This window comes from Colossoma macropomum, unplaced genomic scaffold (genome assembly GCF_904425465.1).
Source record: "Colossoma macropomum unplaced genomic scaffold, Colossoma_macropomum, whole genome shotgun sequence".
NCBI classification, from domain to species: domain Eukaryota; kingdom Metazoa; phylum Chordata; class Actinopteri; order Characiformes; family Serrasalmidae; genus Colossoma; species Colossoma macropomum.
This window is the reverse complement of record NW_023494788.1, coordinates 39,750,562-39,776,057: the sequence shown is the minus strand read 5'-3', so window position 1 is coordinate 39,776,057 and position 25,496 is coordinate 39,750,562. Positions and strand designations below refer to the sequence as shown.

General features: G+C 38.8%; 1 protein-coding gene across 1 annotated transcript in view; it reads left to right on the top strand.

Moving 5' to 3' along the window:
* Positions 1-2,970: 2,970 nt before the first annotated feature.
* The window catches only part of ergic1 (endoplasmic reticulum-golgi intermediate compartment 1), a 32,620-nt gene continuing 10,094 nt past the window's right edge, over positions 2,971-25,496 (top strand). The window contains exons 1-4 of the mRNA XM_036569331.1: positions 2,971-3,100; positions 14,717-14,778; positions 21,847-21,919; positions 22,538-22,632. Coding sequence (XP_036425224.1) covers positions 3,081-3,100; positions 14,717-14,778; positions 21,847-21,919; positions 22,538-22,632 — 250 coding nt within the window. The 5' untranslated portion in view covers positions 2,971-3,080. The remainder of the gene's footprint in view (positions 3,101-14,716; positions 14,779-21,846; positions 21,920-22,537; positions 22,633-25,496) is intronic.

The following is a 25,496-nucleotide window of genomic DNA, read 5'->3' as shown; positions in this document are numbered from 1 at the left end:
TTCATATATACATTTAAACATACTTTTGCAGATAATTTCTGACTTTCACTCAAGCATATTTTTGACACAGTACCCATACCTTCACTTAAGTATTTGCTTCTCTGTACTTTTTCCAGTCCAGGTAGGCAATAGGGATTAGGGAGTAGGGAATAGGGCAGGGATATTAAACTCTGGTGCTGGAGGGCTGGTGTCCAGCACAATTTGGTGATTTATCTGCTCAAACACACCTAATAAACCCAGAAATTAACAGGTGGGATGGACCAGTTGTGTCTCAGTAGGGAACCTATCTGTGCTGGACACCCTGAATACCCCCGGAAGAGGGCTCAGGCCAGAAGTGCCCAATTTGACAACATTTTAAACCACATATTTCTACACTATATACTCAGGGTTAGGATGTAACAGAATACAAGTATTTGGAACATGTATTCAAATACAGAAATGAAGTATGTGTATTCAATCCAAGTTACAAGGCAGTATTGAGAACAGTTACTTCTTACATTTTTAGGAGAATAATTTCAGAATATTTTATCCAATAAACATGTAATCTTCAAAAGAAACACCAACGTGTGTTTAACTATTTTTGTATCAGTGCATGGCAAAAGGCAAACATGCTTGTTAGACGAACTCTAAAGAGGAACTCAATTAACAGCTTCTTTACAAACACTGAAGTTCTTACTAAAGCCTGAGTAGACATATAAATCAAAGTGATGAGCTAATTATTAATCTTAGCATTTCTGAGCTCTGTTGAGAGGCAATCAAACTAATTATCGTCTTAGTAGTGGACATGTTTGCGAGTAAGAGGTTTTACATTGACATTGTACTGGACTCCTCAGGGGATTGTGGGAGTGGCAGTGGACTGAAGCAGGTCGTGAGAGTTCATTTCATTTAAAGTGAATTTTTTCATGAAATGTGTTAACCGAATAATTACATTAAGAAAACTGCTAACGAGGAACAGCGAGGAACAGCGTGGATTAAGAAAATAAGTTTTTCCTATCTGCCTTACCAAGATTCCAGATAGCAAGCATATATCGGTCCGCTGGCTTGATAAGGTCAGCACCCTGCTGACTGTTTGCCGCTGCTGGTCCACCCTCGGACCACCCAGGTTACTGTCCTGCATACAAACTTTATCTACTTTTTAATCTCCTCAAACAGATTTTAAATGCACAGAGACTTTTATTTTAGAAAATAAAATAAAAAACTTTTTACAAATAAAATATTACAAACAACTGAGAGAAAAAAAATAATGACTAGGCCTGATGTAAAATGATCTTATAGAAAATGCTGCTGACACTGTGCTGGATTAAAATTATTTACTAAACTAATGCACAGTGTGTAACTAAAGAAAGGAAGGAAGGAAAAATCAGTAAATTGGACTGTAAATGGAAAATGAGCGATGATAAGTGGAATTTTGTCTATTACTCTGCATAACCACCGGTGGTCCGCCCATAAAACGCTGAGCAAAACGCCAGTGGACCGCCAGCTTTGCCATTAGCGGGCCGACAGTGGGCCTCTATCCTCTTGCTATCAGTGATGTATTGTAAATGCATTGCAAATGTATTCTGAATACGTTACTTTTTTATGCAATGTAATGGCATATTACTCAATACATTTATGACGGTGTATTGAGTATTGAGCCATCAGTACAACTCCGTACATACTACACTAATGAACAGTGGTGGACAGTAACGAAGTAAATGTAATTCGTTGCTGTACTTAAACTGTGTATCCGTATTTTACTGAAGTTTTTCCATTTTGGGCGACTTTTTACTTTCACTCCACTACATTTCAAAGTCAAATATCTCACTTTTTACTCCACGACATTATGAGAAATCTGTCCTTCCTTTTGGTTTATGTGTGTATAAAAACGTAACATGTGAAAACGAAAGAAGCGTGAAGGAAGAACACCAATCAGGGAACAGCGCGCACTTTGTTTTGAGCTTGTTTTGACCTGTTGGTCATACCGACCCAGTGCAGCACATGGTTCAACATCAGTGCAGCAGCGTAAAATTTTGGGAGAGTCTATTCAACATAAATGATGAACTAACCTAACTCCGTGTAAATAGACCACAATATAGAAATATGTACACATATGCAGTTGTGACTGACGTGTCTTTATTCTGAATTTATACAAACACTATTTCACTTAATAGTAAATTTGTTTTGGCTAGTTTATGTTTATGAACAGAGACCTACAGATGCAGTTTAGTAAAGGAAACTCATTTGTGAATCTGAGTTTAAAGTTTTTATTAAACTTAAACTTGTAACTAATCTGCAAATAAATCTGAAACTGAAACTTTGCTTGTTTGTAAAAGGTTCTTTCAGAGCCACTCAGTTCTACCTGATGGAAACTGTTTGCCTTCAGTGTTTTGTGCTTATGATAATTTTAATAGACATCAGCGTCACTAATTAATGACATTCTATTAAAAGACTGGTTTACCAAGAGAGACACTGGAGTATTTTCACCTAAAATGAGTTAATGAAGCAGTCTGGTTACAGAAATGATAATAGGACATTAAAGCCATAATTCATCTTTTAGTACTTTCACTTTTGATACTTAAGTACATTTGAAGGCAAATACGTTTGTACTTTTACTCAAGTGGAGGTCTAAAGGAAGGAACTTCTACTTTTACTGCAGTAATATTTTATCTTGGTGTATCTCTACTTTAACTCAAGTACATGGTTTGTGTACTTCGTCCACCACTGCTAATGAATGTTGATGCCAATGGTGGTGTGCTACTTTAGAGAGACTATTTAGAGACGCAGCCTGAGACCAACTGATAAAACAAGCTTCTCTTCGTTTACATGAAAACTGAATGAACTGAATGAAGACTGGAGACCTGTGGCTGAGGCACAATGGCCTTCCAGACGTGACGGACTACAAATCCCAGAGAACCCAGCCTCTCAAACGGCGGAAACAGAATCATCAGTTGCACTCGAACCAATGGGATTGTGCAAAGCGTCCTTAGCTGACGTCCCCTCCGGTCAGTTCCGCCGCCGGTAGGAGTGAGGCTCGGAGCCGTGGCCCCTTTCGCCCTGATACACCGTTCAGCTCTTTTAGCGTTGCTTTTAAAACGTGCACCATGACGTTTGATGTACGGAGGTGAGTAGAAAAGTGAGACTGAGGTGTTGTTTGTGTGCCGGGTTGCCAACTGAGACACGAACCGTTAAAGCTGGGCTTACAGCAGCTCTGCACTGAGCCACTGTAGGTTATCTGTTACCGCTCACAACCAAAACAGCCACTTCAAAAGGTTTCTTTGCGCTATTTAGTACTTATTTAATAGGAACCGACCTGCTTCTGACTGATACCCGGACTGTTCAGTGAGGTGCTGAACTGAGCTGCAGTGAAACGAGGCTGAAGTCGACTTCTTGTCCGAATTGTCCCGGTCCACCTTAAATGGTGCAGCAGTTACATTCTGGCGCCTCAGATGCCTGAATGTGACTGCTGGACCATTTAAGGTGGACCGGGAGAATTCGAACAAGAAGCTGGAGAAAGGGAAGCCAACTTCAGCCTCATTGGTGAAGCTGAACTGTGTTAATTAATCAGTTTCTTTTGGATGATCTTTAATTGGTAAGCCAGCCTGTCAGCCAGCTCTCAGCATCTACAGGTATGGACCAGACTTACGGACTAAAGTTCAAACAACATGATAATCCAAGGTTGAAAATCTTCATTCCTGTCCACACTAAGCTTGACCTGGGTCAGGGAAACCTCTCCGTGTGTTCTCCAGGTCATGGTGCAATGTTTGTTTTGCACAGGGCTGTGCCCAGTCATTCACTGGCCTTCTCTATTAGACTTAGGTGTAGGCCAGATTGTGGCTGTTCTTGTGCACACGTGCAGTTCTTTGCATAGTCCTGATCTTGAAGGGGAATTCCACCAATTGTTCAAAAATTCATTCATTTAGAGCGGTTTGATGTGAAATAGTTCACTGTAGAGAAACGTATCAACTCAGTATAATGATTTTACCCAGTGGTGGACGAAGTACACAAATCATGTAGTTAAAGTAGAGATACACCAAGGTAAAATATTACTCCAGTAAAAGTAGAAGTTCCTCCCTTTAGACCTCCACTTGAGTAAAAGTACAAAAGTATTTGCCTTCAAATGTACTTAAGTATCAAAAGTAAAAGTACTAAAAGATTAATTATGGTTCTAATGTCCTGTTATCATTTTTGTAAGAAGACTCGCATTATTAACTCATTTTAGGTGAAAATACTCCAGTGTCTCTCTTGGTAAACCAGTCTTTTAATAGAATGTCATTAATTAGTGACGCTGATGTCTATTAAAATTATCATAAGCACAAAACACTGAAGGCAAACAGTTTCCATCAGGTAGAACTGAGTGGCTCTGAAATCACTTTTTCAATAACTTCAAACAAGTAAAGTTTCAGTTTCAGATTTATTTGCAACTTAGTTACAAGTTTAAATTTAATAAGAACTTTAAACTCAGGTTCACAAATGAGTTTCCTTTACTAAACTGCATCTGTAGGTCTCTGTTCATAAACATAAACTAGCAAAAACAAATTTACTATAAAATGAAATGTGTTTGTATAAATTCAGAATAAAGACACGTCAGTCACAACTGCATATGTGTACATATTTCTATATTGTGGTCTATTTACACAAAGTTAGGTTAGTTCATCATTTATGTTGAATAGACTCTCCTAAAATTTTACACTGCTGCACTGATGTTGAACCGTGTGCTGCACTGGGTCAGTATGACCAACAGGTCAAAACAAGCTGTTCCGCTGTGCCCTGATTGGTCTTCTTCCTTCGCGCTTCTTTGGTTTTGACATGTTACGTTTTTATACACACGTAAACCAAAAGGAAGGACAGATTTCTCATAATGTCGTGGAGTAAAAAGTGAGATATTTGACTTTGAAATGTAGTGGAGTGAAAGTAAAAAGTTGCCCAAAATGGAAAAACTTCAGTAAAGTACAGATACACGAAAAAATACTAAAGTACAGAAACGAATTACATTTACTTCATTACTGTCCACCACTGGATTTTATTTACTATCCATAACTACCGTTAAACCTACACAGGTGTTCTGAGTTTTTACAAGGTAAAAATTGTTAAATCTGAATAAGTAATTTTTCTTTAAGTGCTATTTTGGCCTACAGCGCCTGTATTTGTCTGTCCATTGTGGATGGATTTGTGCATTTTAAGCCCAAAGCTTATGCAAACATATCATAAAACAGTGTCTCAGCCGTCGGGCAGTGTATTCATAACGGTTTTCAATGTAATGACTTTGCAGAGTGAGCTTTTTGCCTTTAATTTGAATTAAATGCTTCAGACGTCTGGTTCCCAGCAATACCTCTGTGCACAGTTCAGGCTCAGTAAGTTTCCCTAGAATGGAGTGTTTCACATCAAACCACTCTGCATGATTTTGTTCATGTCTTAACCATTTAACTATGCAGAAATTTCGACAAATCAGTGGAATTCCCCACTGGATCCAACAGCAGCCGGAACCCTTTGATGCTTTTGTACAGAAATATACAGAACACACCTGGGGCTTAATCTGCACGGTCAGTAAAAGACTGCACTACAGGGCAAACTGGACTCTGACTGTCTCTATTGAAATATGTACACATTATGAGGACGTGCAGTCAGTAGACTAGATCAGGGGTGTCCAGTCGTATCCGCAAACGTCCGTTGCGGCTGCAGGTTTTCACTCGAACAGAGCAGGAAGTCACCTGATGACATGTTTGAAGATCAAGACCAACTGATTAAACAAGTGAAGTCAGGTGTGCTCCAGAAAACCTGCAGCCACACCGGCCCTTTGTGGATAAGACTGGACACTCCTGGACGTGATGTTTTACATATTCATTTTGATTTATTGCAGTTCTTTCACATACCTGCAATCAGAGGGTTAAAATATTTAACCTTTTTAACACTTTATCATATTCTTTACTTCATAACTTTCATATTTCATAAGCTACATTCTAAAGGTGGGGGTCATATGAGAGCTGTAACTGTCTTCTTTCCAGTCAAATAGATGAGTGATATAATTTTCCACCCTCACAATAAAAGAAGATGAACTCACAATTTTTTTTTCTACTGAAATTCGACCCATTTTTCCACAAATCTGAGCTATAAACTATAAACAGATGGCATCTCTTCAGTGATCTGCTCTGTAAAAATTATATTAATTAAAAAATGAGTGTGTAAGATTTTTGGCTTTCAGCAGTAAATTGTAAGTATATAGCAATATGTGTGATCATAAACACATTTTCTGTTCGTTTGAGGGGAACTTTTACAAAAAAAACCCAAACATTTACATTTATTTCATGCAGTTGCTGAATAATTTGCCTTACGATTTGGGCCTTTAAATTCAGATAGAAAAACCAAAATATACCCACAAGCATAAGAGGTTAAAGCTTGAATTGCGGAGAGTCAACCAATTATCTAAAAGAGCAAAAGATTGCACCTTATGGACCCAAATGATCTTTCGTTTACGCTGTATCACTACCTTCGTAAGCTGTCTTCATACGCTTTATAAGCATCTCCATGAACAACCTAATAAGGTCTGTCTAATATCTATAATAATGAGAGCATCAAAAGCATGCAGACAATACAAAATAGTGAATTTTGTCAAAACCCTGAGAGTTTTAATGCTGTGCCGCGGTGTATTACATGACATATTTAAATGGTAGATTTTGTTCCTGAATGGCCCTTTATGCATGTTGCAAACTAAGGTGTCATATTATGTCCAAACTTTAAGACACTGACTGTGTCCAAAACCACATACTACCATACTAAATAGTGTGTCAAAATGGTACTCAACCATTAGTAGTGCATTGAGTAGTGTAGTGTGCAGTTTTGAACACAGCCAGTGTCCTAGGTGTCCTTAATACATAAGGCAATCACATAATGCAATTCTGGGTAAACTCAATGTAAGACAATATGGAAAGCAGCAAAATAATATTGAAAGAATGTAGTGTGTGTGTGTGTGTGTCTGTGTGTGTGTGTGTGTGTGTATGTGTGTGTGTATGTGTGTGTGTATGTGTGTGTGTATGTCTGTGTGTGTATGTCTGTGTGTGTATGTCTGTGTGTGTGTGTCTGTGTGTGTCTGTGTATGTCTGTGTGTGTGTGTGTGTCTGTGTATGTCTGTGTGTGTGTGTGTCTGTGTGTGTGTTTTAATCTAACTAAAAAATATGAATTATTTTATAATTGAATAAATACATTTAACTATACCAAAAAATTTCACACACATTTATTTATGAATGGTTATTGTTATGGTCACATACATACATACATAAATCATCTAAACCGCTTCTCCTTCTGGGTCGCGGGGGGGTGCTGGAGCCTATCCCAGCTGTCATTGGGCAGAAGGCAGGATACACCCTGGACAGGTCGCCAGTCCATCGCAGGGCATATGGTCACAAATGTTGTTGTTATTATTATTATTATTATTATTATTATTATTATTATTTCGCTGTTGTCAGAAGAAAACCTAATATCTCCAAAATGGTAACTTTACAGGAGAAGGAAAAAAAACTACTTTTAATGTAAGTCAATGGAACCAGACTTATTTCCAAGTTATTTTGGGCCGTTTCTTTTGGTCCATTTCTCATGAAATTTACCCTCAGTGTAAAGAGTAACTGGCATTTTCAAATTCTGTCAAAAGCGATATGTTTTATTTTTATAGCACTTTGCCAAAGCTCAGTGTTGCTTTGCAGAATCAGAAACAAGACAGACAATGAATCATCAGAATATTACAAATCAATTCAAAAGAAAAAAAGGCAAGAATGGGAAAAATAGAACAAACCCCAAAAAACAAAAGCAAATAAACAAAAACAAACATGAACAGGACAAAACAGGACAGAATGGGAGGACAGGTTTTAGAGTTTTAAAAGGAGATGGATGACCAATCACACATGTATTTGGGTCAGGAGTTTCAGAGCTTAGGGGTCATGGCACTAAAAGACCCACTACTAGAGAGAGAGAAGCTAACGGCTAACGAGGACTGTGGAGCGTGGGCTAGACTATGCAAATGTACATAATGGTGCATCAAAGCTTATCGTAGATTAGCATCCTTAAGAGCTTTAACTCCTCAGGCTGTCGCTTCAAACGGCCAGTTAGCTATTTAACACGTTCAGCGTTTATCTAGCTGGTGCTGAGTTGCTACGATCCTGTTGTTTTGTCTAGACGGCTGGATGTGATGTTCACAAGGCAGCTCACTCAATAAGCCACTCGAGGCCGTGGGTTACTGCGATTTTATCACAGGGAAGGTGTTCTTTGAGTGCCTAAAACTCCTTCCGCCGTGATAAAATCGCAATAACGCACAGCCTTGGGTGGCTTATTGCTTTTATAAAATGGCAGCCAACATAAAATATATTAAAATACACAATGTTTTAGATAATTACTTAAGTTATTATTAATAATAACCATCATAAACAAGAATTCCACCAAGACATGTAGTCCCTTTAGAGTACGGTGTCATTGCTAAGCAGCCACTGACCGCTGAATGAGGAGAACAACGTTCAGTCGCCAATCACTGTAAACTGCAGACATTTCATGATTTTTAAAACTTTTTTAGTATAACAGTGAACATATGATAACACAGCACTGTTTAATGCAAATACTTTTAGTTTATAAGAACCTTTTGGTCACCAAATCACCACCGTGAGTCTTCTGCCAGTCTGACGACGCCACTTTTCTCAGGCTGGGGCTGAATCTCAAACGGCTCCCTGCTCCCTGCTCCCTACATAGTGCACTAGGTAGGAATTTAAATACTGACTCCTGCAGCCCTACAATGCAAAATATCACTAAAAATGGTCATTTGGGATTCATCCACGTTCATACTCGACAGGCAGTTCACTGTCTGACAGCAGAAGCTAGAATTTCTAAACTTAATGTTACACAGCTCACTATTTAGCTAGGGAGTACAGAGCCGTTTGGGCTGGCTGACCAGCCTAGTTCTAGATAAGAAAACTAGTTTTCAGCCCCTCAGTTTAAACAGAAACGGGTTCTTACTTCATCAGTACACTCGGTGCTCCGTGCGAACAGCGTTAGAGTCAAAGATTAATCCATTAACAGCAGAAGGGTTGTTTCATGTTGTGGTGCAGTGATACAGAGTTCGGTTGTTGTGAGGTGGTCATAGCTGTGATATATAGCGGATTTAACAAAGCCTTCGAATGCCGAATATTTCCAAAATATTTGCGTCTTGCTATGTAAACAGTTATTTAACCGTAAAGTTATTCAGGGGTTTGATGTGAAATGGTTCATTGTAGAGAAAACTACCAACTTACTGATTGCTTTGCTATGGTAATAATAGGAAGCAGGAGTCACAGTGTGTACATAAAGATATTCATTTTGTTTACCATCGAAAATGACCAGTGAATCTACACGTTTAATGAGTTTTTACATGTAATGTTGACAGTTGCAAAGTAATGGTAAATAAAAATAAAAATACAACCCCATTTCCAAGAAAATTGGGACGCTGTGCAAAATGTAAATAAAAACAAAATGCAGTGATGTGTCAATCATTTAAACTCTATATTTAATTGAAAGTAGTACAAACACAACAAATGTTGAAAGCATTTGGCTCATTATGAAATGAAAAATATGACAAAGGAGCCCCCGAACTGTTGATCAGCTGAAATCCTGTGTCAAGCAATAACAGGAAAACATTTCACTTTCAAAACTACAGCAGTGTCTCCTCAGTTCCCAAACACTTACAGAGTGCTGTTAAAAGAAGAGGTGATGAAACACAGTGGTAAACAGGCCCCCGTCCCAACTTTTTAGGAATGTGTTATTGGCATCAAATTCAAAATAGGCAGATATTTTTCAAAAAACAATCCAATTTCTCAGTTTGATTTGTTGTCTTTGTAGTATTTTCCTTTAAAAATATAGTTTACGATTTGCATATCATTGCACTCAATTTTTATTTACATTCTGCACAGCGCCCAACTTTTTTGGAAATGGGGTTGTACAATTTTTGAGTACTATTCTGCATTGGGGTATTGTTCTGCTTACTGTTCTGCGTGCCCTCCATGTACCTCTCTGCCATTAATGAATTAAAAAAAAAACTTATTTTAGAAATGTTGATGAAAAAAAATTCTAAGGCGTCAGGGATGTATTTGGAACCATTTAGTGTTAAAAAAAATGTTTCTGTGAGCTCTAGAGGCGTTAAAGTCTTAGGATGTTTGCTTTCTGTCACCACAGCTGTGAACAACTCTGCGCATTTGACGTCAAACCACGCTTGATGACTTTGTTTACATAAAACATTTAACATGTAAAGATCAGTTGTGAAGAAGTTTTGAAAGGTCAGTGAAAGTGTCCCAATTTCTATACCTACTTAACTTGCTGTCCTTAATATTCTTTCAATGGCCAGTGAAAAGAGGTATATCAGTATAGATAGCAGTCTATTGTTGTAGTTGTAATTTATGGGTCATTTTTTCATTAACATCTCGCTTTGTTATTGGCCCTTAGCTGATTGCATGCGGTGTCCATTGGTTCCTCGACTAATACACTTCTTAGAACAGCTTGGGACGTTCGTTCTGTGTTAAAGTGCAGGAAATGAGAACCGCTTTTCTCTTGAACCAGTTGAAGCAAATGTAAATATTACGCTCCATATGTTCGTGTGTGGGTACGGAATGTGCTCGAGCGCAAACCCTGGGAAGCCTTTCTGCACGGAATGTGCTCATTTTGTATAAAGGCCCACAGTTTTGTGTTACAGTGTCAACAGCTGAACCAAAGCGTGACTCATTATTTGGGACAGTGATAGTGTTACCCAAAGAGAGGACGATCCACTCCAAGAAAAGAGACGTAATCAGCTGGAACAGTTACTTTTGGAGGTAAACAGGTAGATGGCCTGTGGAATAGGGGATATATTGTGTACTGGATTCACCCATCCTGACTCTTGTAAATGCATTGAAAGGGCTTTTTTTTGCCTGAATGAATGAACCCGACACGTACTGCACGTAGAACACTAATGACTGTTTAGCGAGTGGAGTCATATGTCCTATTGACTCTGGCAGGCAAATTCAGGGAATTTGCATTGTAAAAATGGAAGGAGGGTAATGGGGTTGTTTATGAATCAGTGACGTGATGGTGCTTGTGCCATTAATGAGGTCGGCTTTGCCTGTATTTTTAACCAAATAGAAGTGGGGGGGGCAGTAAAACAAGGCACACCTGCGGCCTGGCTCGTTTCCCTGAACATTCAGCCCAAATCCAAGGCTTGGCTCACTGATGGAGAAGTTATAGCCTCCCTCCCCTCCTTCAGATATTCAGGTAATAATCGCAGAGACACCAGGCACGTCTCATTTCGTAAGAAAGAACACTATAATCCACATATTTCAGTTGCCTCATGATGGTACGTTCTGATCTGCTGCTCGTGTGCCTTCAGAAAGTGGATTAATCAGATAACTCAGCATGTTACTTGATTAGTAGATTAATCAGTTAGCAGATTAATCAGGTAACCGGACACGATTAAGAAAGATATGAAGTATATGCACCTGATTTGTGACTGTGATGAGTGTCGGTTAAAACAAATACTGTTAACAAAATTTTTTTTTTTTCTTAAATTATCTAAGTGTAAGTCATCAAATAAGAAGGAAATTTACGCCAAGTGCCACGTTCTTAATCCAGAAGATTACAGCCAGACAGGAAATGAGATTCAGCCATCAATCACTTTAGGAATGTCTACCTCTGTCCAAAATATCCTCCAGCGAGGTTAGATGTTTACTACGTCCTTTCTATGAGGCGGGATTAATGGAGTTACTGAGAAACGTCAGGTTATTTGATACAGCAGGAAGTCAGCCCCCTTCTTGCATCGCGTCAGCTGTGATTTTTGTGGGCAGCGCTCGGTGGAAGAAATGCGCCCAGATGTTCATGTTTTTTGCAAGGCTGACGAGAGCGAGGGCCGGGCCAAGGCCGCGGTGGAGGTGTGGAGCAGGAGTTTAGCGCCGAAAAAGGCCTGGCTTTGAGTCTCGCAGGCTCCGCGAGCGGAATAGTTTGGCTGTGGAGCAGCTCGGCTCGAGAAAGCTCCTAAAAAAGGCAATGCTCGAGCTTTCTCTACAGGGCAGATCAGATTATCCGCATGCTGAGAGCGGAGGCTGTCGCTGATATCATTCAGGTCCATAAGGTCCTTTTTTCAGTATTTTTATGCCGTTTCAAAGGAAAGTAAACAAAAGAAGCTTTCCTGAAATGCATTTGCGAGATGGAAAAGAATGAGGCTTCTGAAGAAGCAAACTCATTTTTATCAGCTTCTCCTTTATCAAAAGTGAGATCATCTATTTTGCATGCAGGTTTTGCATACAAACGGCTCCACCTGTGTCTCACATAGATGTTCACCCTGTCTGTATCTGAATATTTCGAATGGCTTTATATTTCTCTCCTTCTTAGATATATTTCTGTTTTTTAAACGGCCCTACATTTTTTTTTATTTTATTTTTTGTATGTTTGTTTGTTTGTTTGTTTGTTTGTTTTGGTCCACTTGTAATGATTGTGTAGGTACCAAAACCGGTCGTAATTCCTCTTTACAAGACCATCTTCCAACCTCTCTTTATTCTTTAGAATTACACAGACTGTTTTTTTGGCTGGGCCTCTAAGACTGATATATGTAAATGAGCTCTGTTCTGGTTGGCTCCTTCAAAAAGCAGACCAGGCTAAAACATTTCTTATAACCTCAGTGTGCATGGGAAAGGCTAACTGCTGTAGGCTTTAAAGGGGCATATATCGCTGTTGTTGGAACAAAACCTCGTATCTCCAAAATGGTAACTTTACAGGAGAAGGAAAAAACCTACTTTACTTTTAATGTAAGTCAATGGAACCAGACCTTTTTCCAAGTCATTTTTGGCCACTTCTTTTGGTCCATTCATCATCAAATTTACACACAATGTAAAGGGCCACAGGTATTTTCAAATTATCTCAAAAACTGAAAAACGACAAAACTGGAGAGACAAGGTTTTGTCCTGACAGCAGCGACATGTACATGCATTGTTTTTTGTGACCTCACATAAGCAATGAATTCAAAATGGGCTGTTTTCGCAGCTTGATTTCCATAGGTATGAATGTACGACTGGACTGAGAGGTGAATACTACAGTTTGCAACTTCCTAATCTTACCTTTTTAACCTTACTTTACAAACAGATGCTGCAGAGTAGACTGAAACCCCCTCTTATTGCCTTCAGTTGCCCTTTACTTTAGTTTCAGTTTGCTTCGTATGAAGATATCATCGCTGTCATAACGAAACCTCGTATCTGCAATATGGTAATGTTACAAGGCAGAAACTCTGTTAACTTTCAATGGAAGTTAATAGGAAAAGTCATTTTGGAACATTTCTTTTGCTCTTTTTGTCATTAAATTCTAACACATTGTAAAGGGCAACTAGACATGTGATATAAAATCAATATTTCGATAATTACCTAACCTTTTGTCATGTTTTATGATATGATCAATACTGTATTAAGGTAAAAGTGTGTATATATAAGATACTGTGTGTAGTAACAATTACATGTATTGTTCTGAATGTCATTATTTTCAATAGTGAAAATGTGTTTGTGGTTCAACATTTTGGGGGATTTCTGTATCTGGAAAAAAGTCCCTCATGGCGGTTGGTGTAATGGTACAGCAGTCTTCATTCATTTCTGGAATCCTGTTTCTTTTTGACAGTCTTAATAACAATCCATTTTTTAGACACCCAGCACTTTGAGTATTGAAGAATATCAATAAAACAGAGTAGTTTGAGCTTCTAACCTTCAGTTGAACTGTGACTAAAGTGCGTTGATAGTATTTCAGGTATACTGGGATATTTAACAGTATTGTGTATGTTAAATATCCCAGTATACCTTGTATTTGAATAGAAGTGCATCTCTTTTGGCAGCTGGGACTGATACAGACAGGTAGTTCACCATGTAATGCCAAAAAATTGAGGACAGAAATCAGAGAAATATGTGTAGAATTGCAGGACGTAGTTTTTCAAAGGCATTTATAAAAAGGAGCAATGCAGCATAGTTTATATTAAAGCGTTAGTGTGATTTATTACTGAAGCAAAAAGCATTTGTGTTTTTACTTTATTATAGTCAATTTTTCAACCAGTGTTTAGCTTTGGGGAAAAACGGGCCTTCGTTTTTCCACATACATGAAATCTGGAATGTGGCTTTTTGACAGAGCACTAACTTAAGTGCATATTTGTGCAGAGCCTCACAAATCACGGGTGCCGTGGCCAGTCAGGCCCATTACTGTGGAATTTGCTAGTGCACGTCCGTTTAGCTAAATAAATCAACCTGCTTTCACCTCTTCATAGTTTTAAGAGCAGCACTTTAAATACTTACTCTTCCTGAAGTTTACTTTGTGGAGAAATTGGGGGCCGTTGTGATTGTTTACTTCCTTTTAGGTGTGAGAGGGGGCCATTCAGTCAGTGTTGACAGCCTTCGCTATGACCTCAGTCACACTGGTATGAGAAGTGGCCCCGGGGCCGAGGGGTTAAAGTGGAGGTCGCAGGCCAAAGTCTGGAACGCAGAGGAAGAGGTGTAGCTCCAGAGGCCGAAGGCGATCCGCTGTGCCTCGCTGTGTCTGAGTTTTTCATGGCTCGCTGCCATAGTTAACATTCCTCAGCTCTCTTGTCATAACCTTCACCACTATGGGAACAGAATGTGCCTTCACACGTCCGCTTCCCAGGAGCTTCGCGTGTTTACGTTTTCTCTCCCCACACTTCCTCTGACCATTCTTCCTCTTTCTCCCCCCCCCCCTTTCCCCTTCTCCATCTTCCTTCCAGGTTCGATATCTACAGGAAGGTGCCCAAAGACCTCACCCAGCCCACATACACTGGAGCCTTCAGTGAGTATTGTCATGCACCTCTCTCGTCTGACATCACCCTCAGTCCATCCAAGTCCAGTATATTTATAGAGTGCATTAAAATCAACAAAGGGCTGCATACGAGTTGAAACCAGTCCATTCAAAATAGATGACTTGTAAATAAAGTATGAGGCTAAAATAGAACCAAAACAAAAACGTAAAAGACTAAAAGGCACAATAAGACGCCAAGATAAGGGACACAGTTTACAGTAGGCTTGTCACAGTTATTACATAATCATCTAATCGCGGTTATTTGAGATGACCGCAGTTGTTTAGGCTGACTGTCATTTTCCACAGTTGTTATATTTCCACAACAAGCAGGATGTGAGCTGAGTGTGTAAATCAAAGAAAGCAATGAATGCCTTTGTTGGGGCACCATGTGGCTTATGAAAACTTGGTCTAGTACAGCGCTCACTAATAGGCGGACCGCGGTCCGAGTCCAGACCCAGGCGCTGTCCTGTGCGGACCTGAACCTATAACCGATAAACTATGGAGAATTATTTAATTTCGACTGGGTGGTCCTATTTTAATCTGCGTAACTTTTCTAGCTTTTACGGTAGCTTTAACGGCCCGGGAGACTCACAGACCAATCGCATGCGTTGTAAATATCACACGTGACGCTACTCAGCCAATCAGATCTGTGCATTACGATGAGCACTGAGACTCGAGTGAGTGACGAACACACAGGGGAGGGACGAGGCGAGAAACAGCAGTCAGAGAAGAAAGTGAGTCAGAGGGGAAGCTGAAAATAAATGTTGAAATATTATTGAATTGTATTTTATGTGATTTGACATTCAGTTGTTGACTGTATAAGATGTTGATATACCTACTAGGCCACTTCAGTAAACAGTATATGGCACTGAATCATGATGCAAGTTAGACATTATGATGTTCTGGACCTTTGCTTGAGGAAATTTTCTCTAACTGGACCTTATTGAATTTAATTAAAGACCCCTGGTCTAGTACTTTCAGAGGGTAGCATGAGTTATTATTTAGTTTTATTTATATATATATATATATATATATTAGTTATACATTTTAGCATGTAAGGCCTCTTTAGGCTTGAAAAAGTAATAGTTGAATACAATAAACAAGGCTGTTTGTAAATGAAACCATTAAGCACAGTTATTTCTACACAATGAATCTGCAGCTGGAATTTTATGATGGCGACAAACAAACAACACAAATTAAGTTAAGATGCCACAGACTTCACACAGAGACATAAGCCAATTAGAGAAGATGGGTCTTTCCGGCTTATCCTTTACAGGCCTTTGGCTGTCTGGCCTTTGTCTTTGGGGCTTTTGTCGTCTGCCGTCTCCGCCACCCCCCCCACCATTCCTCTAGTACGTAATCACCAGCCCTCATTGATCAGTTTTGCCCCCTGTGCTTGATTCCATGTGTTGTCACAATTCCAGTTTCTCAACTGCTTCCTCGCTGACTGCTCATTGTTGCACCCTCGTGATGTGGCAGCTCTTGGAGTGAGATAGCTTTATGTAATCATAGATTATACTCTTTGATTGTGATGCGAGGAGCTTACTTACTCACATGTCATTCCAGCTTGCATTCCTGTGGCCTGCTCTGTTGTTGGTGGGCCTTCAGGTGGATTAGCTCATGTTTAGTCATATGGACAGAAACCTGTTCCAGCTGACCCACCCCAAAGACTAAATATTTGGACTTGCTGACCAGTTTTAGGACCTAGAAATGTCATGAGCTTAACAAATGAGTAAACATGTCTTCAGAGACCTGACTTTTCAAAGGCTGGGAAAGTTCTACTAGCCTGTATTTAATAAAATAAGTCAGTATATTGGTTTGGGTATAGGAATATTTTACACTTTAAATAAGAGGAAGTGTTTATATGATCTTTATAAATGTATTTGTTTGATTGCCAAATGTTTACCAATGTTTTTTTTCCCCAGAATTAGTCCTCCCTAAATGGAAGCAATGATGTATCCTCCGCTGAACCTTAATTGGTGGCGTATGTGTCATAGTGACACTCCCTATTGTTTGTGCTGTAGCTAAACATTAGCTTGTGTAAACTGGAAGAAACCACCAGCCAAAGCATGACGTGTTTGCCATAAAGTCACATGATCACTGAGTCAGTTGAGACAGTCTCCATGTAAATATGTCCTACTCTACCTGCTTATTCAGGCAGATTTTTTTCTCTTTCTCTTTACTCATTCAGTCACGTGACCACTGACGTGTCCGAAAACCATGGCAGCACAACCACACGCCCGTGTATCATTGGCCTCTAGAAGTGTGTCATGACGTAATGTCACAGTTTCATTTCAGGTTGTCTGTGCTGTGTTTTTGCGCCTGTTTCGTAGGTTTAAAATGGAAGAGCGTCAAATCGTATCAAATCAATGTTGTGATACGCGTTAAATGCAAGGAAAATTGCCCAAGCACTTCCAGAAGTGAGAAAGACGGGGAGGAAATGAGCCAGCATTGTATATTAGCATGATGTGGCGAGGGCACGGCTGAGAACAGTTCACTCTGATATGAGTCAAAGGTGAAGAACACTGAAGTTCCTCTTAGAATGAGGCCAGAGAGCTGAAGGAGAGCCAGAGTGGTATGAAATGTGAGGAAGTCGGAGTTTAATCTGGTGCGGAGTAGTAAACAGGAATGTACGGTGTGACTTTACTTACTGAATAAAACAATTGTATGGGTCCCACTTTATATTAAGTGTCTCTAATAACTGTGTAGTTACACATGAATAACATATGCAACATCACTGTACCTGCTGATGATTTAGTCAGTGTCACAGATGGATTACAGAAGTACAGCCTATGTAATTACACGTGTGTTAACGTCAGTTTTGCCTCATGTAATTACACAAGTGTATATTTTTGATACACTACAGATCAGAGTCTTTTCCAGCTATTAAAGGAAGCAAGTTTTACATAACTTTACATTTGTTTTACATAATTACTGTGGAATAACTGTGTTGTAACAAGGTGAACTAATCACATCACATTGATTAGCATTCTGTAATTACACTGTACCTTTATAACAGCTACACAGGAACTTTCCTGTACTGTAGTGTTAAAGTTACACTTTAAAATAAGTGGACAGTTCCTGTGTAGTTGTTATGTAGGTACTGTGTAATAATGGGGTGGTAATATAGAAATTGCTTTGGATTTAATGTCATAACAGTTATATGATAAGATAAGGGGACGTCTGCTGTTCTGTCACATTACAGAGTGGTTTAAAGCTGAAACTGGTCACAGTGTCACAGCACTAGCAATATAAAGGCTGGCTAAATGTTAGGAAAGCTGGCAGATACAGTGTAAGTAATGCCTTAATGTAAGTTATTACAAACTTCCTTTTACTGCTGGAAAAGACTTCTGAAAACAACTGCTGGTCCAGTCTGATTACGAATGTAATTACATTTGTTATTACCCTTGTGTAACTACTTGAGAGAGAATAGGCTATTATACTATTAAGATAGACTTGAGTAATTATATTAGGCAAAACTGAAGTTGATACAGATGTGTAATTACATAAGGCTGTAATCCATCTGTAACAGTGACTAAATCATTAGTAGTTACATTAATGTTGCATATGTTCTTCATATGTAACTACACAGTTATTAGAGACACTTAATATAAAGAGGGACTATTGTGTGTCCCTGGTTTGCCTTATTCTGGTAAACTGGTGTTACTGTGCTTTTGAATACACAAAGCACTTCTGAACTGAGCTTAGTTTAGTGTTATCTTGAATATAGGAATTTCAACAACAACAGTATTTGTGTAGCGCTTTTTACAACTAGTGTTGTCTCAAAGCAGCTTTACAGAAAAGCAGTTTATGGAAGGATCAAAAGAATAAAAAAGAAGATAAAAGAAAATATAAAAGGCGATGTCCATGTATAGACGTAAGGAACTGAATCTGGGTCCGAGCCCTCCATAAGCAAGTCAGAGGCAACAGTGGCGAGGAGAAACTCCCTTAGAATAAGAGGAAGAGACCTCGAGAGGAACCCAGGCTCAAGGGACGAACGCATCCTCTTCTGGTTGACCCCGGATGAAGAGAGAATGACACAGCCAACGAGATTTTATGACCAGATACAATAAAGAAGCTTAGAGCTCGAACATCTTTCAGAAATATTCTGATTAATCCAGGAGGAAGTGATGTAAAGTTAGAACCATCTCATAGGTGTCATGATTACGTGATTGAGCTTCATTACTAAATAAACGTTTTCTCTCTTTATGAATCAGAAGTCATTAGTTGGCAGTTTGCGCAGCGATACGTTTTTTAAATCCTCCTACTTCTCTTAACTTCTCTCTTCTGTTACGTAAGAATCAGAGCCTGATGGACCCATCCAGTTATTTTTGCCACATAGTGAATCATATTTTTTAGACTTTTCAGAGGTTTATTTTTCCTAGTATTAAGTTGGGTAAGGTGGGGGAAGGAGCCCAAATAGTAATGTGCCCCCAGCTTATTTTCTCTAGATCAAATGATAAAGCAAGTCTTGATCTTGACACATTTACTGGAAGGCTAATTGAGATGACAGCGTTTCTGGGATTTCTCTCCCCAAAAACTTTGTGGGGGCAGTTGATCTAATTCTTTGTCACTGGAAAATAGTGATCTGTGCTTTTATATTAAGCCTGAGAAACGTTAAAATTGCATAAACGTGGGGTTTGTGGAGAGAGCAGTGTATTTGGTTTTGAGATGAAAAAAAGGTTTTTTTTTTCTTTCAAAGTGAAACTGGAAAGTTAAACATTTCGGTTGAGAAGTCTCCTCAGCCACAGAGCAAAACTCCCCCCTTTACAATATGTCCACAGAAATATTAGTTCATATTTGTATACTGTATATACCGATCAGGCATAACATTATGAGCACCTCCTTGTTTCTACGCTCATTGTCCATTTTATCAGCTCCACTTACTATATAGGTGCACTTTGTAGTTCTACAGTTACAGACTGTAGTCCATCTGTTTCTCTGATACTTTGTTAGCCCCCTTTTACCCTGTTCTTCAGTGGTCAGGATCCCCATGGACCCTCATTGAGCAGGTAGTATTTGGGTGGTGGATCATTCTCAGCACTGCAGTAACACTGATGTGGTAGTGGTGTGTTAGTGTGTGTTGTGCTGGTCTGAGTGGATCAGACACAGCAGTGCTGCTGGAGTTTTTAAACACCTCAGTGTCACTGCTGGACTGAGAATAGTCCACCAACCAAACATCCAGCCAACAGCGTCCTGTGGGCAGCATCCTGTGACCACTGATGAAGGACTAGAGGATGACCAACACAAACTGTGCAGCAGCAGATGAGCTATCGTCTCTGACTTTACATCTACAAGGTAGACTGACAAGGTAGGAGTGTCTAATAGAGTGGACAGTGAGTGGACACAGTGTTTAAAAACTCCAGCAGCACTGCTGTGTCTGATCCACTCAGACCAGCACAACACACACTAACACACCACCACCACGTCAGTGTTACTGCAGTGCTGAGAATGATCCACCACCCAAATACTACCTGCTCAATGAGGGTCCATGGGGATCCTGACCACTGAAGAACAGGGTAAAAGGGGGCTAACAAAGTATCAGAGAAACAGATGGACTACAGTCTGTAACTGTAGAACTACAAAGTGCACCTATATAGTAAGTGGAGCTGATCAAATGGACAGTGAGCGTAGAAACAAGGAGCCAAGGTGGTCATAATGTTATGCCTGATCTGTGTATGTCATTGTAGTATTTCATTATAAAGGCACAAAGTTGTTCACTGAAGTTTCACTGACTAGCTAGCCTTAGCATTATCTGCCACCTGTAGTGATCATTTGCAAAAATTGCACAACATTTTTAGCCGTCTAGATGGAGACGAGTCTCTGAGCTTTACAGCTCAGAGTTACATCCACATCTGTTCTGCCACGTCTAATAATCATTTTCACTCACTAATAAAATGTTTAATGTGGAAAACATGCACAATGTGTTATAGCTATTTAAATAATAAAAAAAAAACTTTATTAAAATGAAGTGGGATCGATAAGACACATTGATTGGGGTCTCAATTTTATTTTAAAATATAAAAAATTTAACAATATTTTTCATGTTTTTCAGTAATAACAGCTTTTAAAAATGCAAAGACTAGAAATTGTATGATTACAAAACTGTTTAAATGATCAGTTATAAATTTGTAAGGTAAGAGTCTGCGGCCCCTTTTTTGTGCTATAAAAACCAAACTGCTGCCCCTGTTTATTTCTCTAACTGTGTGTAGGTTTCTACATCATGCTGCGTGTGATACACTCCTGCACATAAATGGTTTAGCTCTTCAGTAAATGGACATTGTTCTTAACCCTCTACTGCACACATTATGAAAGCAGTTAAAAAAAAGTATTCAATTCACTTTTCTCGAATAAAATGATTCTTGATTTATTTTTTCGGTTCCGAAAACATAAAAAAAACAAATAAATGTATTTTTAGGCAACATTGTGCGACAATGAAAAGAAATGATACAGAGTTGTGTGCCCTGAAGTGGTGAGACCTGGCTAGTGACTGGTCAAATCCATTCCACTGTCGAACATTGTTGCTTCTAGGCAACAGACATATTTCTGCAAATTCTCATAACAAAAAAAATGACACTGAACATTAAAAAAAGAGGTTTAAATGTGCCGACGAAGAGATAGTATGACTAAACACGTTTTTATTGACTAACTCAAACTCTTTCCTTTATTGTTAACCCTTTCGTTGTCTTTAAATATGTATGACGTTACTGTAAAGTGAGGAAAATGAGTTTGTTGCCCTGAGGCAACATCGTGCACTTGGGGGTTAAGGGGGGCATTTCACCCCATTTCTCACCTGTTTTGAAAGACTCTGCATGTTTTTAAACCCATTTATTATTGTTTGGCTTTTGAATTAAATTAAATAATGGTAGATTAATTGGTTACCAAACAATCAGTAGTTACAGTCCAGCTTCAATATTTAGTTATGTGTATATTGTGATTGTGAACATAACAGTCTCTGTCCATAATGGCAAATAAAGTGACTCGACTTGAGTGCTATTCCATTGGATTCCCTTGTTGCTAAAGTGTGTTCCTGATCTTTTGCTGTCCTTTTCCCTGCAGTCTCGATCTGCTGCTGTGTTTTCATGCTCTTCCTCTTCCTCTCCGAGCTGACGGGATTCATAGACACAGAAATGTACGTATTGCTGCCATTTTGTCCAAGCTTACTTCATGTGACGGGTAAAAGTGTATGGGGACAAGATGTAACTGTTAGTTATGACTCATCCAGGTCACGATAGCAACGGCCTCATAAACAGTCCCGAAGAGCATTTACATTTACATATTGCACAGCAGTGCAGACTGTATTGCAAAAATAGACATAGTGAAGAAGAACTTTGAGTTTTCTGTGTTTCTAAAGGAATTGTGAGGATGCAGAATGTAGTAGTGTGTGTTGCAAAATGCATGGATTTTGTGACGTGGCTGCCACCCGGGCATTTTAACCTCTGTCACAAGTCGAGCCGAGTTTCACACAGGATACTGAGGTGGCCTCGTGTGTCAGAAGTATCTCATGCTCATCTGCCATTTAGCAATTCTGTCTCATAAACTTTATTTTTGAATCAGCTGCTTTTGTCACTGATGATTAAACGTTTATACAGCAAAGTATCTTTAATAGTGCCTTTAATGTCATCATGCTGTCTTAAGCCTGTCTATTATATTATGTTCTGAAACAATAAAGCAACTAAAATCTTTAAAATATAAATATAAGAGGTGTATACTTATGTATCCAATGGATGACATTTGTCCTTGTTTGCAGAGTTAATGAGCTCTATGTGGATGATCCAGATAAGGACAGTGGAGGGAAGATTGAAGTGAGTTTAAACATCAGTTTGCCAAACTTACACTGTGATTGTGAGTATATATATAAAATACAATACTCTCCTTCTTTTGCCTTGGTTTTCCATGACTGTGTGAGAGAGTCCTTGTTAAAAATCTCTTTTACAATACCAGCAGCTTTTTCATCAGTTTTGAGTATTACTGCTTCTTTTTTTGGATGGATCAAGACCGAGATGTGTTGTGCACAGTTAACTAGACCAAAGTTTCCTGCCCCAAAGCACGAGTGGTTTAATTTACCAGCATTTTATGTGAATTTTCTCGATGGTAATGTTGTTCACGCCTGAGCGTTTCCCTCAGGGTGAGGGCTTTTCACACTTCTTTATGGAAACGTTGTCGGTAACAGCACCGCTTCAGCAAGCGCTTGCTTGTTTTTAACAGTAAGGTTGTGAAACGCCATGTCATCAACTGCTGTCTGTACTGTTTACCAGTCACTCTATACTGTTGTTTACTAGTCATTGACTTACATAGAAAAAGGGGTGGTCAATATAGCAAAAATGTAACATCAAAATACTTTTTATTTTCATGATTTACAGTATGTATCAAGATTAGTTTTGGGTTTCATTACATTTTTTCACTATTAATACTGATACCTTTACTTTTATTCCAAATCCTAAATTATTTTTTTTTCAATACCCTCTTTTAAAGTAAAACCTAAGTTTTTGGGGTTGTGGGTGTGGCTTAAATTACAAAGTATGAGGCGCTGGAAGTGGGTATTTATTGAACATCTTGGATCACAGATTAATCAAGAAGTACTGATGTTAATAACGTATACGAAAAGTAATTCAGACAGTCACTGGTCAGATACTTAGAACAAGCGTGCTTATCAGCTCGCTGATGCTGAAGAGACCGACTGCTTAAGTATTGAAATTTCTTTTGGAATGACACTAATTTGTTTTGATACTCAGTACGTACCATGAAAGTATGCAATTTTTTCATGTTTCTGAGGTTTGCAGCATGAAGACCTTTTTAATTCAACATTCAAATGTAAATATTGTGCCCGTATTATGAAAAAAACTAATTTTCCTCACTTAACATGAGTTTAAATTAGTATGTAAACACTGTTACAGTATCAAAACACCATTCACTACCCAGTCTTTATAGTCCATAATTGGAAACAGAGGTGCAGAAACACTGTTTTTTGTGATGTCATGAAAAACAAATACATTTACATCTGATGTCAGAAGAAAACCTTGTATCTCCAAAATGGTAACTTTACAGGAGAAGGAAAAAACCTACTTTACCTTTAATGTAAGTCAATGGAACCAGAATTTTTTCCAAGTCATTTTGGGTCGTTACTTTTAGTCCATTCCTCATGAAATTTACACACAATGTAAAGAGCAACAGACATTTCCAAATTATGTCAAAAAGTGAAAAACGACAGAAATAGACATTATGAGGTTTTCTTCCGACAGCAGCGATATATCTGCCTTTTCAGCCTATAGCAGTTTAGCCCCGCCCATTACAGCTGAAGTTATAAGGAGTGTTTCAGTTCAGACTGCTTTTTGAATACATTTATATTTACATTTCTGGCATTTGGCAGACGCTCTTATCCAGAGTGACTTACAGTTTGATCATTTTACACAGGTAGGTGAAGGTAGTGTTAGGAGTCTTGCCCAAGGACTCTTACTGGTATAGTGCAGGGTGGTGGTGATTGAGCCCCAGTCTACAGTGCAGAAGGCAGAGTTGTTACCCACTACACTATACCATCCCACTGTGAATGAAGCACAGTACAGAGCAGTCAATCAGAATAGATCATCATATATATTTATGTCTTTAGACAGGTTTGCTCTGTGCGATAATCGTCACAATAATGCTGACGCACACAAAAATCAGTTTTTTTTTCTGTTGTAAATCCGTCACCGGAAAATCTTTATCGTATAATCTGACATGCAGCAGAAGTGAATTCACACAGTCTGACACTGAGGGTTGGCCAGGATTTTATTTGCAGCATCTTGTGTAATGTGCAATGCATTAAACCTATAAGGCCGCTGTGATTGTACAGTGTAAAGCAGACTTTAGAGGCACAGTAACAGTAAAAGCATATGTAAATGTAATGTACAGATAAGTTGGAAAATTTATTATTTAAAAATATAAATGGTTTTGGTACATAAACTCGCTCAGATGTCAAAAGTGGAAAAATAAAATGCAAGAAAAATATAGGATATGGGCCTTTTAAGAAAGAATAGGAGAAAAAATAGTAAAATAAATAAATAAATAATGCGCTGGCATCCAGTCAGTTACTTATTTCTATACAGACATTTAATCTGAACCTAATTCTGTCTTCTTTAGGATGCATGAAGTTGTTCAGTGTTCTAGGTACACAGTATGCATGATATACCCATAATAAAGTGTATATACTGTATTAGTGTAGCTTTGAAATGTGGCCTTATTACCCTGGAACAGCAGATAGACTGTCTTCAGGAGCTGAAATCTCTGTGTACCGATCGTGGATCATCTCACACTGAGCTTGTACTCCTGCTAGACTGTGTAGGATCATACTTTAGATGGCAAAACTCTACTAAATAGTGAATGAAATACTCTGGATCCTGATTCTGTTTCAAAAGCCAAAAATCCAGAAAAGGTTCCTGCTCCCTGCTGTCCCCGAAGGCCAGGTCCTCTGCCTCCTGCCAGAGCAGAGAGTAACTGCCTATTTCTTACACATTACACAGTACAAAAACTATGACTTGGGACAAGTCCGTACAGATTTGGACAGGATTCTGAAAGTGGAGAAAGTGCTTGTACCAAATACGGTACATACTCCTTTTTTCTTCTTTTTTTTTAAGATTTGAATGTGTAACTTCTGCCTTTCTAGCCTTTTCAGTGAGTCATAATCACAAAGCGCACAATGCGCTGCGCAACAATGACCTCATATACTGTAA